The sequence below is a fragment of the Ictidomys tridecemlineatus genome, chromosome 4 (genome assembly GCF_052094955.1).
Source record: "Ictidomys tridecemlineatus isolate mIctTri1 chromosome 4, mIctTri1.hap1, whole genome shotgun sequence".
Lineage (NCBI taxonomy): Eukaryota > Metazoa > Chordata > Mammalia > Rodentia > Sciuridae > Ictidomys > Ictidomys tridecemlineatus.
The window spans coordinates 199,007,815-199,024,107 of NC_135480.1; the positions used below are offsets into that span (position 1 = coordinate 199,007,815).

Below are 16,293 nucleotides of genomic sequence, written 5' to 3' on the forward strand. Positions count from 1 at the left end.
TGTGATTGTAGATTCCCCCACAAGGCACTAAGTCCCAAACAGGAAAACCTGCCAAATACACATTTTGTCCCTTGGCATCTCTCCCAAATTGGAAATGGGCCAGCATCATAAATCTCAAATCTTGTGGGAAAGAGTTACCACTGATGTATCAGGCCTTATGCCACCTACTTTCTGTGCCATATTTCTTTTGCTTCTGATAAGCCCCATGAGTCAGGGGAAATTGCATAGATTTTATGGATAGAAAAGGTTCAGATTAGTAAGTGACTTGCCCAGAGTCATGCAGATTAGTAAGCAGAAGAGTCGGTTTTTAGATAGACATGCCTAACCCCAGAGAGTGTGTCCTGTACATGACATTGTGAGCAAGGTAGAGCATCTGTATTCCATTTTCTTCATTCCTTGTCTGTGTCCACTGTGCACACATTGTGGCCAGCTTTTGAATTGCCTTTAAGTTACCCATGTTCATGTAAATATTATTCCAGTCTGGTCTGTGTTTGATGTATTGAAGCTTTGGAGTTTTGAATCTTTCTGCATCAGCCTCTCAAGTTGCTGGGATCACAGGCTTGTGCCACTACACCCAACAAAAGTACTGATTTTTAAAAATCTGAAATCATTGGGCTGGGGATATGGCTCAAGGGGTAGCGCACTAGCCTGGCATGCGCGGGTCGCTGGGTTTGATCCTTAGCACCACATAAAAATAAAATAAAGATGTTGTGTCCACCGAAAACTAAAAAATAAATATTTTAAAAAAAATTCTCTCTCTCTCTCTCTCTCTCTCTCTCTCTTTAGAAAAAAAAATCTGAAATCATTAAGATACATGTGAAGGATACCTGATATTTAGAAGAAATAGCCTTTTCTCTGCTGTAACATACAGAAGAGAAGAGCCATTCATTGAGATTTGATGTACTTTTTTTTTATATTTAAGAACATCATATATGTCTCTATCTACATGTTATTAGAGACAGGTGTTAGTTTTTCTCCTTTTTGATAAACATTGGACAGCCTTCATCCAAGGAAGCACTTTGTATGATTAAAAAGAAAAGGCCTATTTTCTTTCCTTCCTTCTTTCTTTCAAACCCAGGGGCAGTTGGCTTAGGCTTTTTTTTTTAAGACAAGATCTCACTAAATTGCTGGGGCTGGCCTGAAACCTGAGGTCCTCCTGCCTTATCCTCCATGTTGCTGAGACTACAGGCGAGCACCACCATGCCCAGCCAAAAAGCCCATTTTTGTTTTATGTAGACTTTTTTTTTATTAGTTGCTCAAAACATTATAATGATCTTGACATATCATGTATCATACATTTGATTCAAATAGAGTATGAATTCTTATTTTACTTTTTTTTTTTAAAGAGGGAGAGAGAATCTTTTTTGTAGATGGACACAACACAATGCTTTTATTTTTATGTGGTGCTGAGAATCGAACCTGGGTCCCGCCCGTGCTAGGCGAGTGCTCTACCCCTGAGCCACAATCCCAGCCCTATGTAGACTTTAATTAGAAGAATTTAGAAGAAAAAACATACATTATCTACTGGTGAATTTAAATGCTACTTACAGTTCAAAAAGTGAAGGAAATAGTTTCATTTTTATAATATATTTATTTGGGGTAAGAATATGGGCTAGATTTAGATGCTTCAAGTCTGTGAAGATGCATTTATCAATAAGAAATTACTTGTAAGTAAGTGACTCTGAATCCTATTGTCTGTTCTATATCTCCCCCCCCCTTTTTTTTAAAGAGAGAGTGAGAGAGGAGAGAGAGAGAGAATTTTTTTTTTAATATTTATTTTTTAGTTCTCGGTGGACACAACATCTTTGTTGGTATGTGGTGCTGAGGATTGAACCCGGGCCGCACGCATGCCAGGCGAGCACGCTACCGCTTGAGCCACATCCCCAGCCCTGTTCTATATCCCCTTGAAAATTAATATTCAACAAGTATTTGTTGAGTGCCTCCTGTATGTTACGTGTTTTTTTTTTCTTCCTGAGTTGGAGATAAAGAACAAAACAAATCTTGACTCTAATGAAGCTTAACATGCTAGCAGATTTGTTAAAAGCGCTGAATACTCTGCTAAGAAAATTGCACACAAAACTTTGCATACAGTATCAAAGAATTTACGGTAGCCACAAGTCTGTTCATGAAATCCCAGGCTGATCACACTGTACATAACTTCTTTTTATTGTGTCATAATTCTTATGTGGCATTTCTTAAAGAAGAGTATAGTGTTTGATTTTAGAAGGCAAATCAATTATTACAATTTTCTTTATCCCTTTTTTTTTTGGTTCTATAAAATTAGAAATGCTATTAGATGTAATGTGACCTGTTGAAATAAAATTTCCAGATTTTGCAGATTTTTTTAGGACCATCTTGGTCTTCCCAAAACAGGTACATCTGTTTTCACTGGTTTAACAGTCTTGTTCTTTATTTTGTTCTCTAAATCAGTTTTACTTCTAAACATGAATTGAAATTACACTTAATAAAACTTGGTCTTCAAATCATTTTTAACAAGTTGTTGCTGAATTTTTTTTTTGTAATTCTGATTTGTTATACATGATGGCAGATTGAAATTCATTTCATATTACACATATAGAGCACAGTTTTTCAAGACACTGATTGTACACAAAGTATTTTCACACCATTTGTGTCTTATACATGTACTTAGAGTAATGATATCTAATTTAAAACGAAGATGTATCCAATGAATTGTTGTTTTATTCCTGTGGAATATATTATAAAAGCTATGTGTGGTGGGACACATTAGTGATCACTAGCTACCCTGTAGGCTGAGGCAATAGGATCATAATTTTGAGGCTATCCTGGGCAATTTGGGGAAACCTTGTCTCAAAGTAAAAGATATAAAGGGCTGCGGATGGTTGTTCAGTGGTAGAAGGCTTACCCAGCATGCACAGTAGTAGTAGATTTGCTTTTATTTGGGGTAAGAATATGGACTTGAATATGGGTAAGAATTCGGGTTTGATCCCTAATAACCTTACACAAACACACACACACACACACATTCACAAGCACACAGTAAAGATAGGTATGTTATAATATATTAGAGTGGGGTTTTGGTGGGGGGTTAGTTTTATTTTGTTTTGTTCAGTATTACAAGATGACTTTTAATAAAGCATCTATAGATACTAATACATTCTGGATTAGTCTTAAGAAGAATTTTTCTTTGGGCAACAAGCAACTTAGAAAATAGTAATCTTTCCTGAGCTGGTTATTTCTCATGGCAGCTGTCCACTGCATTTTCTTTGTTTGGGTACTTTCTTTTTCTTCCTGCCTTTCTTATTAGCTTTCTATTTTTCAACTTGGGTTTTACAAAGAGTATCTATTCAAAGGGTTTCCTCCAGTTCCCAATAGCTTATAAATCCTGAGAAGTTACCCAGAGGGCCAATTCTCACAGTAAGGTATAAAAATAGTCATCCAGAAAGATTACAGAAGTGGTACCCCTGAGTTTTGAACTTGTGAATAGCTTTTAAAAGCAGGATGAGAAGAATAAAGCACAAATGTTATCATTTCCTTAGCTTTTTGTCTGCACAAACTATTTTCAAAGAGCTTTAAAATTAACAAAGTCTCACCATTGCTTTATCACATAATACTAAGAGAACCATATTTGGGACCAAGAAAAAAAGTCTCTTAGAAATTAAGAAATGGAGGTAAAGAGGATTGCTAATTCAAAAGTCCAGCCTCAGCAATTTAGCAAGGCCCTAAGAAACTCAGGGAGATGCTGTCTCAAAACAGAAAGGGCTAGGGATATAGCCAAGTGATAGTACACCCTGTGGGTCCCCAGTAACCACATCCTCCACCCCAAAAATTAGTCACATGAACAGAGCCTACCTTTGATTACTGTTGAGCATATATCCATAGCTTGAGCACCAGTTTCATTCTACCAGTTCAAGCCATTTTACTGAGTGCCTTAATAAGTGCTTAACTTGGGTGGCCAGGTTATAAACTCAATTGGCTTAATCTAAGTCTAAATTTCTGACCTGTATAATAAGGAGGTAATGGGTTTTTTCTTTTAATAAACTTTATTTTAAATAATGTTTTAAATTTACAGAAATATTTATGAAAATAGTGCAAGGAATTCCCTTCTACCCTTTCACTAACTCTTGTTATTAATATCTTATAGTGGGATGATAAGTTTGTTAAAATTAATGACCCAGTATTGATATATTACTGCTAACCCAAGTCCACTTTATTCAGGTTTCTTTAGTTTTTATAAAATGTCCCTTTTCTTCTTTAGGATTCCATTTTGGTTACTACATAATTTAGTCCTCTCATATTCCCTAGGCTCTTTTTTTTTTTAATATTTATTTCTTAGTTTTCGGCGGACACAACATCCTTGTTTGTCTGTGGTGCTGAGGATCGAACCTGAGCCACACGCATGCCAGGCGAGCGCGCTGCTGCTTGAGCCACATCCCCAGCCCCCCCTAGGCTCTTTTCACTTGTGACAATTTCTTAGATTTTGATGACTTTTTAAAAAATATTTTATTTTTTAGTTGTAGTTAGACACCATACCTTCATTTTATTTATTTTTATATGGTCCTGAGGATCAAACCCAGGGCCCCGCACGAGCTAGGCAAACATGCTACTGCTGAGCCCCAGCCCCAGTCCCCGTTTTGATGACTTTGACAGTTTTTTATTTGTTTGTGTTTGGTACTGGGGATGGATTCAAGGTCATACAACACAATGTTTGACTTCACATATACTTTATCTTGATACTCATGACCAAAATGATCTTATTGGACTGTGCTTTAGGAAATTAAAATTATCTGACACAGGGGCTGGGGTTATGGCTCAGGGGTAGATCGCTCACCTCACACGTGCAAGGCCCTGGGTTCCATCCTCAGCACCACAAATAAATAAATAAATTAAAGTTAATTGTGTCCAACTACCACTACTAAAAATAAATATTTAAAAATAAAATTATCTGACATAGTCATACTGATAGAAGCAAAGAGAGAAGGTCATTGTTGTGGTCTGTATTATTTATGCTCCCCTGAGTTTGTATGTTGAAACCTGATTACCAGTGTGATGGTAGGAGGAAAGGACGCCTCAGAGAGGTGATTAAATCATAAGTTTGACTCCTCAGGAGTGGGATGATAAGTTTGTTAAAATTAATTAAACAAACAAACAACACCAGAGATCCGGCTTGCTCCTTCTACCTAGTTAGGGCATACAAAGAGTTAGACACGGCAAGAAGGTGATATCTAAAGACCCAGAAAGGTGACCTTCAGCAGACATTAAATCTACCAACATCTTGATCTTGGGCTTCCCAGGCTTCAAAACTCTGGGCAAAAACGTTGTTGTTTCAGTTACTTAGTTTATGGTATTTTGTTATATGAACAAAGGCACATTCATTCAAGCTATCTACTATTCTCCATGAAAACGGGCCTGGCCTTGGATGGTGCATTGGATGTGAATAGGAAGAGACAGAATCCATACTGTACTAATCTCTAGATCAGTGATCATTTATGGGAGCTGTTATCAGAAACCTGTAAAGTTCTGGGCCTGAATGACAGAGAAGGTGGTAAAACTTTCTTTAATAGAAATAGAGAAGTCTTAAGAAATATTGATGGCAACCAGTGGGGAATGAGATTAGTGTTTTTGTAAGCATAGTACAATTTACATACAATAAAACTGTATACTTCTTTTAAGTGTTCAGTTTGATTTGCTTTGACTGTTGTAAATGTCTGTGTAACTACCAGCCAAAGAAAGTATAAACATTTCTATTGTCTGAGATCATTTCTTCCTGTCTCTTTATAGCATCAGCACCCCAGGTAACCACTTTCTGATTTCTATCACCATAGACTTTTGCTAGACATAATGATTTTGAGATTCATCTATGTCATTACATGTATTAGAGGTTCATTTTGTTGCCAGGTAGTATTTCATAGTATGAATATATGATTTTATCTCTCTTTCTGTTGATGGACATTTGGGATTTCTAGTTTGGGCTATTAGAAATAAAGTTATTAGGAGTTGAATATCTGGGTCAGCATAGATGTATATTTAATGTTATAAGAAACAGCCATGTAATTTACCAAAGTAGTTGAATCACTTTACATACACCCTTATCAGTGAGAGTTCCAGTTGTTTTATGTCCTCATCAATATTTGGTATTTTTTTTTAATTTTTATCAGTCAAATGTGTGTCATTGTATATGTTTACAGTTTCTGAGCTGTATATATAATTTATTTTGTTGCTTAAAATGTAAGAGAAAATATATCACTATAATTACAGAGTTTCATTTAAACCTTTCTACATTGCATATGCAAGACTTTTGAAGAGTTGACTTTTGCAAGATGCAGCAAATATTTTTAACACACATTACTACATGAAAAAAAGCAGGTGTTTAAAGGGGTATACATTTCAAATTATAGCAGGTTATTTGTGATAGTTTCTGGGCAAAATGTGTAAAATTAATCAACAGTAGCATGTAATTGCATTTAAAATCATGAGAAAAAAATCTCTCTGGTCATATTGCCCATGACAAATTACTGTGCTGTATAATTATATCAGGGGTTGGCAAATTGCTGCCTGGGGGCCAAATCTACCACATCCCTAGTTTATGTAAATAAATAAAATTTTATTAGAACATTGCAGCGCTCACTTATTTATATATTGTCTGTGGCTGCTCTAGAAAGGAACTGTTGAATACTTGCAACACTGAATGGCCTGCTCAGCCAAGAATTTTGTTGTTGCTGTTCTACTGTTTATTTTAAAACAATTTTTACTTTTTCTTTTTAGTTATACATACAGTAGAATGTATTTTGATGTATCATATATACATGGATTATAATTTCCCATTTCTGTGGTTGTACATGAAGTAGAGTTCACTGGTCCTGTATTTCTATATGAAAATAGTAAGTTAATTCATTCTGTTGGGATTTTTTTTATTCCCATCCTCCCCCTCCCCTTTGTTTCCCTTTGTCTAATCCAGTGAATTTCTGTTACCCACTCCCCGCCATTCCCCACCCCACTTATTGTGAGTTAGCATCTGCATATCAGAGAGAACATTTGGCCTTTGGTTTTTTGGGATTGTCAGCCCAGAATTTTTGCTATCTGACCTTTTAAGTTCACAAGATATCAGTATTATATAATCCTGTGGCATTTTTGTTTTCTTAAGGAGATGGAGGCTGTTTTTCTTGAGATAGATGAAACAGCCAAAAGAAAACTAGTTTATGAAAAAAACACTTCTGTCATAATGTCCATAACTTATTGTCAGGACATATAACTTGACGATAGTTTTGCCTTTCATTCCTTGTTCTTTGAAAGTTTGCATTTACAGCCGGTTGAGAGGATGTGTCTGCTTGACTTGATCAGTTTGCTCATGAATAGTATTATGCACCATGTGTTATACCACAGGCTTTTTACATCAGCTACATCTATGTTTTACTTCTTTGGAATGAAAAGAATATGTGTTCTTGCATCAGGTTTAATTTTGTAAGCACTTGGTTAGAATGTTTTGCAAGAAATCTTTGTTGTGTTCTCTTAGGAAAGGGATCATCCTTAATGTTGGTGTGATTTGTTTTCAGAATCTTTTCAAATTTAATGATGTCATTATTCTGGTAGGAACTTACTAAATTTGTCATTGTTAGAATTTCTAGATCGTTTTTGTAAGGGCTTGAACTCTGGTAAGTCAAATGGATTTCTTCCAAATTCTTCAGTATATTTCCTAAGACCAAATATTTTAAGCAAATGGTTCACATGGAACTTCTTAGTTTATTATCATTCTTGAAGTCCTCAGAAATTCAGTATGTGAATTTTCAAATTGACCTTCACTTGAGGGCATTTTACCCTTTCATTCTTCACTGGATCCCATGATCAGTAGATAAGGGATGGTTGATGAAAACTGAACGATTATAGAGTGTTTTCAATTTTTTAAATTTTTTTCCATCCTATGTGCATTTAAATTTCCAAATAGTATTTTTTTTCTAGTAATTATATCCTTTTTCAGATTGTCTTCTCTATCATTAGTATGGTAAAACTGATGCAACTGGTGTAAAAGAATTCAAAGATTTTCATATTCCTATCACTTCTTTTCCTTTCAATTCTCAATTCCTTTCCATTAAGAATTTTCCTTAGAAGTTCAAATGTTCAGATGGAGGTATAATTCAAGAATAGAGTTAATAAGCTTTGGCTGGGGGGTAGAATTTAGTGGCACTTGCTTATATTAGCATGTATAAGATCTTGGGTTCCAGCACCCAAAAAAAAAAAAAACAAAAGAATTAATAGACTTTTTCACAAAATTTCTTAAAACTTCATTTTGAATATAAGTCAGTAATAATATATGTCTGGCCAGGCATGGTGGTACAGACCTATAAATCTCAGCAGTTCGGTAGTCTGAGGCAAGAGGATTGCAAATTCATAGCCAGACTCAGCAACTTAGCAAGATCCTGTCTCAAAATAAAAAAGGTCTTGGGCGGGTGGTATTCCTCAGTGGTAATGGGTTCAATCCCCAGTTCCAGAAAGAGAGAATATCAATGTATGTCTGCTCATCATTTCTGGAAAGTTTTGCTGGTTAGAAATTCATATTAAGCATAGTGAGTACTTTAAGCCTCCACTTTTTTTTTCCAAGTTCCAGGCTTCTTCAGCGATTGCTTACTATCCCTTTGATGTTTTTTTTTCTTTTTTTATTATTTATTTTTCAGTTTTTGAAGGACACAACTTTGTTTGTATGTGCTGCTGAGGATCGAACCCGGGCCGCATGCATGCCAGGCGAGCGCGCTACCGCTTGAGCCACATCCCCAGCCCCCATGATGTTTTTTTTCTACAACACTTTCAAATTAGAATTCTGATTTTCAGAAATCCCATAAGTATTCCAAGTAGTAGTCCTCCTCATCTTTGTATGAGCAATCATTCTCCCTTTGCAGACATCTTGTTTGGGTGTCTCACTGTGGTTTTAAATTAGCATTTCTCTACCTTTTCATTTATTTCATTTATTTATTTGTGTTTGTCTGTTTTCTTCTGCAAAGTGTCAAGTGTGTCCTTTTTATTAAGTTGCCTTTCCCTTTGAGTTCTGTGTGTGTATAAATATATTGCTTGCTCTTCTCTTTTTAAAAAATATTTTTTAGTTGTAGACGGACATGATACCTTTATTTTATTTGTTTATTTTTATGTGGTGCCGAGTATAGAACCCAGTGTCTCACAGGTGCCTGGCAAGCACTCCACCACTGAACTACAACCCCAGTCCTGCTTTCTTCTCTTAATGATATTTTTTAAGCAGAAATTTTTAATTTTAATGAATTCTAGTTCATTTATTCTCTTCATGATGCTAAGGGTAATGTAAACTCTTGGTCATGCTCTAGTTTAAAAGATTCAAGCTAGTACTCATTAGTTGTGATTTTTCCCACAAAGTTTTGTGTGTTAGAACCTTGGTCCTCGTTGTAGTGATGTTAAGTATTGGTGGTATCTTTTAAGAGGTGGGGTCTAGTGGGAGATGGTTATGTCATTGGTAGTATTGCCCTAGGAGAAGATTAAGGTTGTCCTCATTGGAACCCAGGTAGTTCCTGAGAGAGTGAATTGCTTCCTGTCTTGCCACATGATGTCTCTTGTATGTGCTCCCACCATGGTGCCTTTTGCCCTGTGGTGACCCAGTCAAGTGACTCCTCACCAGAAACTGAACCCATAGTGAGTAGGTGTCTGATCTTGGACTTGCAGCCTCCAAAACTGTAAACCAAATAACCCCTTTCTTTCTAAAATATCTAGCCTCTGCTGTTTTGTTATATCAATGAAAAATGTACTAAACCTGGTCAGTCCATTGTTGTTTGTTTGATCTAATACCTGGTCAGTCCATTGTTGTTTGTTTGATCTATTGGTAAATTAAAGATTTGTTAAACATAAAAAATTTTTTATTCACTACCGTGTAATATATGCTCATGTCCATGATTTTATCGGTGTTCTGTTTTACATTGTATGTTCAATTTGTTTTATTTGTTTTATTTGAACCCAGTCCCTCACACATTCAAGACAAGTGCTCTACCACTGAGCCACAACCATAGCCCGTGTATGTTCACTTTAAAACTGAGTTCATTTTTCCATTATCAGATGTATTTTATAGGTATTTCATCCTGGTCTGTGGCTTACTGTTTCATGTTATTAACAGTGGATTTTTGAATAGTGAGATAGTGAGATTTAAAAATTTTTGATGAAGTGCCCAGTTTATCTTTTTTTTTTTAATGATTTATGACTTATAGGGATCTTTCTAGGTAATTCTGCAGCTCTCTGTTTATCTTCCTTTCTTAGTCCTATGCTTCACACATTCTAGCCTCCTTGTCCTCCACAAACACCACCTGTGAGATTGTTCTTTCCTTGTCTCCCCCAACTCATTTTTGTTTATTATTTGTTTGTTTGTTTGTTTATTTATTTATTTATTTTTGTGGTACTGGGGATTGAACCCAGGACCTTATGCACGCAAGGCAAGCACTCTACCAACTGAGCCATATCCCCAGCTGTCTCCCTCAACTCAGGCAGGTAGTCCCTATTTCTAGCTCTGATTCAGTTCCCTATCTACGGGTTGTCACCTGGAATCTGCCACCATACAGTAAGCTGCTGTTGTCTTGGGTCTTACCTTTTTTTTTTTTTTCCTTTGTCAGGGATCAACACAGTCTTGAACTGCCTTAACTGTTATTAAAACAGTGTTAATAACTAGTAATAACATGTGCCAATAAAGCAGTTTGGCAGTCTTGCAGGAATAAGTAGTTTATCAGAACTTTTAAAAACATAAGCTTTATATGTTATATACCACAGTAAATTTCATCATCATGTATATCCACAAGACAGTAACATTAAAAAAAATGCCTAAATAAATTCCAGAAAGTTCAATAGAGAGAAGGGATCATGGGGAGGAAGGAGGAAAGGAAAAGGGGGCAATACTAGGGATTGAATTGGAACAAATGATTTGCTTTTATAATTATGTCAAAGTGAATCCTAATGTTATGTATAACTAAAAAGAACCAGTAAAAAAAAAGTATATAAAGTTTTTCAGTTCAAATTTCACAATTGTAAGATACCCATGGCCCTAGGAACATGATTATCCCAAAGGCTAGAGAAATTACTGGAAGAAAAAAATTATCACTTTCATTTTTCATGTTAAAACCAGAATACCATCCAGGCTCTTGAATAGTATGCTGCTTATGATATATTCTTATCAAGAAGAATAAAGTCTTGTTTCTTAGCTAAGAAGGCAGTGCATTATTGAAGTTCTTTAGCATGTGAGCAAATAGGATTTAACAAGGGAAGGAATTAGAAATAGCTGGGTGCTTGGTATGTTTCATGAAGGATTCCTAACTATCATTTGTTCAGTTTTAGTTAACTCATTATAGAAAAGGAAGCAGTTTTTCTCCATTGGCAACAATAAAGAATACTTTCTCATAGCATGTTTTAATTCCTTTTCATTTGGTGATCTTGTTTCATACCATGTTGATTGATACATATATTCTTACGCCATTTGCTCCAAGGACAAACTCTAATTAAGAAAATTCTCTTTATCATTTGGCAACTTGTACATGGGTTTCATGCTCAAGGATCAATGAAAGTAGCACTTTTTTTTTCTTTTTTTTTACCATACAATTTATTTTTATTATTTTTTAGTCATACATATCAGCAGAATATATTTTGACATATAATACATACATGGAATGTACATACATCAATCATATTGTCTATTCTGCTGCCCTTCCTATCCCCCTACTCCTCCCCTCCTTTCCCATCCTTTCTTTCTATCCAATCTAATGTGACACACTTTTTTTTTCTTTTTCTCATCACAACATCATATATGTATTCTGTATAACAATGAGGTTCTCCTTCCATCTTCCGTGCAACTCCCCTTCTCCCTCTTTTTCCCTCCCACCTGTCTTCCCTATTTAGTGGTAGTCTTCTTATGCTCTTCCTCCCTATCCTATTTTGAGTCACCCCCCTTATATCAGAGAAGACATTTGGCATTTGTTTTTTAGGGATTGGCTAACTTCACTTAGCATAATCTGCCCTAATGCCATCCATTTGCTTGCAAATGCCATGATCTTGTTAGTTTTTAGTGCTGAGTAATATTCCATTGTGTATAAATGCCACATTTTTTTAATCCATTCATCTATTGAAGGGCATCTAGGTTGGTTCCACATTCTAGCTATTTGAATTGTGCTGCTGTAAACATTGATGTGGCTGTGTCCCTGTAGTATGCTCTTTTTAGGTCTTTTGGGTATAGTCTGAGAAGGGGAATAGCTGGGTCAAATGGTGGTTCCATTCCCAGCTTTCCAAGGAATATCCATACTGCTTTCCAAATTGGCTGCACCAATTTGCAGTCCCACCAGCAATGTATGAGTGTATCTTTTCCCTAAATCCTCGCCAGCACTTATTTTTGTTTGACTTCATAATGGCTGCCATTCTTATTGGAGTGAGATGGTATCTTAGAGTAGTTTAAATTTGCATTTCTCTGATTGCTAGAGATGGTGAGCATTTTTTCATGTATTTGTTGATTGATTATATATCCTCTTCTGAGAAGTTTCTGTTCAAGTCCTTGGCCCATTTGTTGATTAGGTTATTTGCTTTTTTGTTTAAGAAAGTAGCACTTTTTGTCATCAGTTATTCTAACAGAAACACCTTACCCCTCCGCCTTTTGAAGTTAGATTGAGTGTTTTCTATGGGAAACGGATTTTGAATATTACATTTTCTCTCTTACAATAGAAAGGTCACCGGCTACACTTCTTTGCATTAAATATGGAATATAAAATGAGGTTTATAGAGTAAAGGAGTTGCTTGTCTTTCATTTTCCCACAACCCCTTAACATTTGCTTTTACTTTGGCTTACGTAATTAGCCCTAGAGAGGCAGTGACTATGGACATGCATGTGTACATGTGTATCTTTGCAGCATTTTAAAATATGTAAAAGAAAAGACTGTGTTTTATAAATCAAACAAGTATCAATAGTACTGACCCACTAAACCTTCTCTTCCCTTATGTTTTTCTACAGGAGTCTCCCCAGGACAGTGCTATCACACGGGATATTAACCGGACATTTCCAGCCCATGATTATTTCAAAGACACAGGAGGAGATGGACAAGATTCCTTATATAAAATATGCAAGGTATTTCATGTCAGAAAAAAAAATTCCATTTTGAATGGCGTTCTGGTTCTTTGAAATTATATGATCACAAAGTGTAGTTCGTATTTGATGGTCAAGAATGCAGAAAGGAGAGAAAAGGCTATAAAATCAAGGTATCAACATAATTTTAGATTCATTAAAGAACAGGAAATAGTTAGAAATTAGTAGTAGAGATTTTTTTTTTCTCCCTTATAGTTAGGGTTTTCAGATGACAGTCCCCTGGATCCCTATTTATACTTTTGCTTATATATTAAGAACCTCAGAGCCGTGTAACATAGCAATCTTCTTTGCAGTATTTACATTGTACATGCTAAACTTTTCTCATTGGGTATAGTCCAATAGTGGAAAGTGCCAGGATGTATCCATGTGGATTTATAGCACTGCACCATGTTGGAAAATACTGAATTCTGTCAGAAGCTCTGTACCTCAGCACTTGAAGAAAATGATAGCCTGTTTCACTTCAGTAATCTTGTTTTCAAAAAGAAAATGATATATCGGGGATATAGAGATAAAAGAAAAAATTGGGACCAGTTTTTCAACTTTGACCTAGGACTAGAACTAGTTTTTAGTCTTTTTTTGCTAGAACTAGTTTTTAGTCTTTTTTCCCCCCACAGAATTAATCAAGTAATTATTCAAAATCAATTATGTAGTAGACACCTGTCCTTAAGGAACTTAGAATTTTATGATGGAGAAGGAAAAACTAACAACTGGTTTTAGGATAGGATAGCAATAAAGGATAGACTCTCCAATGATGAAGAATATGATATGAACTCAGAGGATAACTAGAGTTGACAAATTTTTCTTAAATTTAAGTTAAATTTCTACATAAGACACACATAGCTCAGATTTTTAATCTTGTCTGATATAGACACTTCTTTTTCTTTTCTTTTTTAGTTGTAGATGGACACAATATTTGTCTATATATAGTGCTGAGGACTGCACCCAATGCCTCACACATGCTAGGCAAGTGCTCTAATACTGAGCCACACGACTGCCCCCCCAACCCTTTTTTTTTTTTTTTTTTAAGAGACAGGGACTTGCTGAGTTGTTTAGGGCCTCCCTAAGTTGCTAAGGCTGGCTTTAAACTTGCAATTCTCCTGCTCAGCCTTCTGAGCTGCTGGGATAACAGGCATGTACCTGGCCTTTTTAACTTCTCTTCTTAGTTGTATTTTCCACTTAAGTAGTCACTCTTGTCATTCCTCGCCTTATTACAGATGACCCAGAAAGAAACCTCTGGTCCCTCATCTCAGTCCTGCAGTCCAGCCCGAATCTCTCGGTGATTTTCCCTGCAGCTGTCTCCTCTTGACTGGTCATACTCTCACCTCTCACAACTTCACCAACTCCTTCTCCTGCTCTCCTTCTCTGCCTGACCTTATGACAGAGTCCTTCCCCTGGGTGTTCACTTGGTAGTTCTCTCCAGCTCTGCACTGTCCCCTGGGAGATCCCTTCCATCTGAAAGTAGCAGCTATCACAACTGCATTGATGTTCTCAAATCTAGCTTAGCTCACACTGTCCCCTGGGAGATCCCTTCCATCTGAAAGTAGCAGCTATCACAACTGCATTGATGTTCTCAAATCTAGCTTAGCTCACAATCTTAAGTCTCCGTGTCAGAGTATGTCAAGTACATCGAAAAAATGAGTCTTAAAATAGAGTTTATTTTAAAACATGTTTTATTATGAAAATTTTAAGACAGACATAAAAGTTGACCAGTATTCTGAATTTATGTATATTCCTCACACAAAGAGCTGTGTTGGCATGTGTTACTACCAGTTTTTAACACAATCTTAACAACTTTGGAATCAGCATTTGTTCATTTGTAATAATTTGTTAGATGGAAAATGGTATCTACTTGTATCATAAACAGATCATTTCTTAAAGCCCTCTTTGCATATCCTGTCTTTGGAAAAGTATATGTTTCTCTCAACCTATATCCCTTTCATCAGATAAGCTGTGATAAAGTGGGAAATCTAATAGAATTACATTTGATTCTATCTGAATTTATGAAAGCATGATTATATGTATTTTTAAAAGCTATAGTTTTACTAAAAGATAATGATGAAATCTGTTCATGTATTAACTAGATTATTATCTGATAAGAAGTGGCATCACATTTTGCTAAGAGATAATTTAAACATACCCAATTTTAAATTGTTTTCTTGGGACACAGGAACCTTAGTACAAAAAAAGTAGGTGGAGAATACAGTTTCACCAGATATAAATTTATTAAATAGGGAAGAACATCTTGAATCTGTAGGGATTCTCTTTCTACATTAGAACTGCCACTACTAATCATTTAAGATAATGTTCAGAGGAGATGGTAGTAATCATCTCCTGCCAAAAAAAAAAAAAAATAGGATTCCAGAGGAACCCACAAATGTATTCCCCCTTACCAGAAAAGTTATTGCTGACATTAGGGGAAGAATTATATTTTGGTATCGTTGCCAAAAGACTTTTTCCCTGAAAGAAAAATCAGTGACATTAACAGTGTTAGTAAGTGCCTGCTATGTGTAAGGTGCTGCCTAGGTTGAATAGGACATCATCCCAGACCTCAGAATATCTACAATCCAGAGAGAAGATAGTGGGGTAGGGAGGGGGAACATGGGAAGAATAGATGAATTCTTGATAGGGCAGAGTGGTAGGAGGGAAAGGGAGGAGGGGCAGGGGATTTGCAAGGATGGTGGAATGTGGTGGACATCATTATCAAAGTACATGTATGAAGACACGAATTGGTGTCAGCATACTTTATGTACAACCAGAGATATGAAAAATTGTGCTGTATATGTGTAATAAGAATTGTAATGAATTCTACTATCATTTATTTTTTTAAAAAAATCAATAAGAATAAATAAATAAATAATAAAAAAATAAAATGCAGTGTGGTAAGTACTATAATAACCATGGATGTAGCAAGTGCCACAGAAGCACAGAGAAGAGAGGAATTAGTGCTCGGTAATTAGAATATGGTAGGGGCTTGTAGGAAGACTGCATTTTTTCAGACAGAGAAGAAGGGAATCTCTAGGGTACAGCATGAGCCATCACAAATTTTCAGAACCTTTTTCAATACTGAAATGGTTTTCGCTTAATCTCCACTCCTTGGCCACAGGAAGTGGTGTGATGACAATTCTGTTTATTGTAAAAACAGAATTGCAATTGGAAAGAGGTATTGGTACCATTCATTGGTCATCCAAATGCCCCAG

General features: G+C 35.9%; 1 protein-coding gene and 1 non-coding gene across 13 annotated transcripts in view; one reads left to right on the forward strand and one right to left on the reverse strand.

Moving 5' to 3' along the window:
* Positions 1 to 16,293, forward strand: part of Rabgap1 (RAB GTPase activating protein 1) — a 160,949-nt gene that overhangs the window by 108,534 nt on the left and 36,122 nt on the right. For all 12 annotated transcript variants that reach the window (XM_078048149.1, XM_005320940.5, XM_078048152.1 and 9 more), the window contains one exon: positions 12,965 to 13,078. In XM_078048149.1, the coding sequence (XP_077904275.1) occupies positions 12,965 to 13,078 (114 nt within the window). The remainder of the gene's footprint in view (positions 1 to 12,964; positions 13,079 to 16,293) is intronic.
* Trnaa-ugc (transfer RNA alanine (anticodon UGC)) lies at positions 10,374 to 10,447 on the reverse strand. Its single transcript has one exon. It is a non-coding gene; the product is annotated as a tRNA-Ala (tRNA).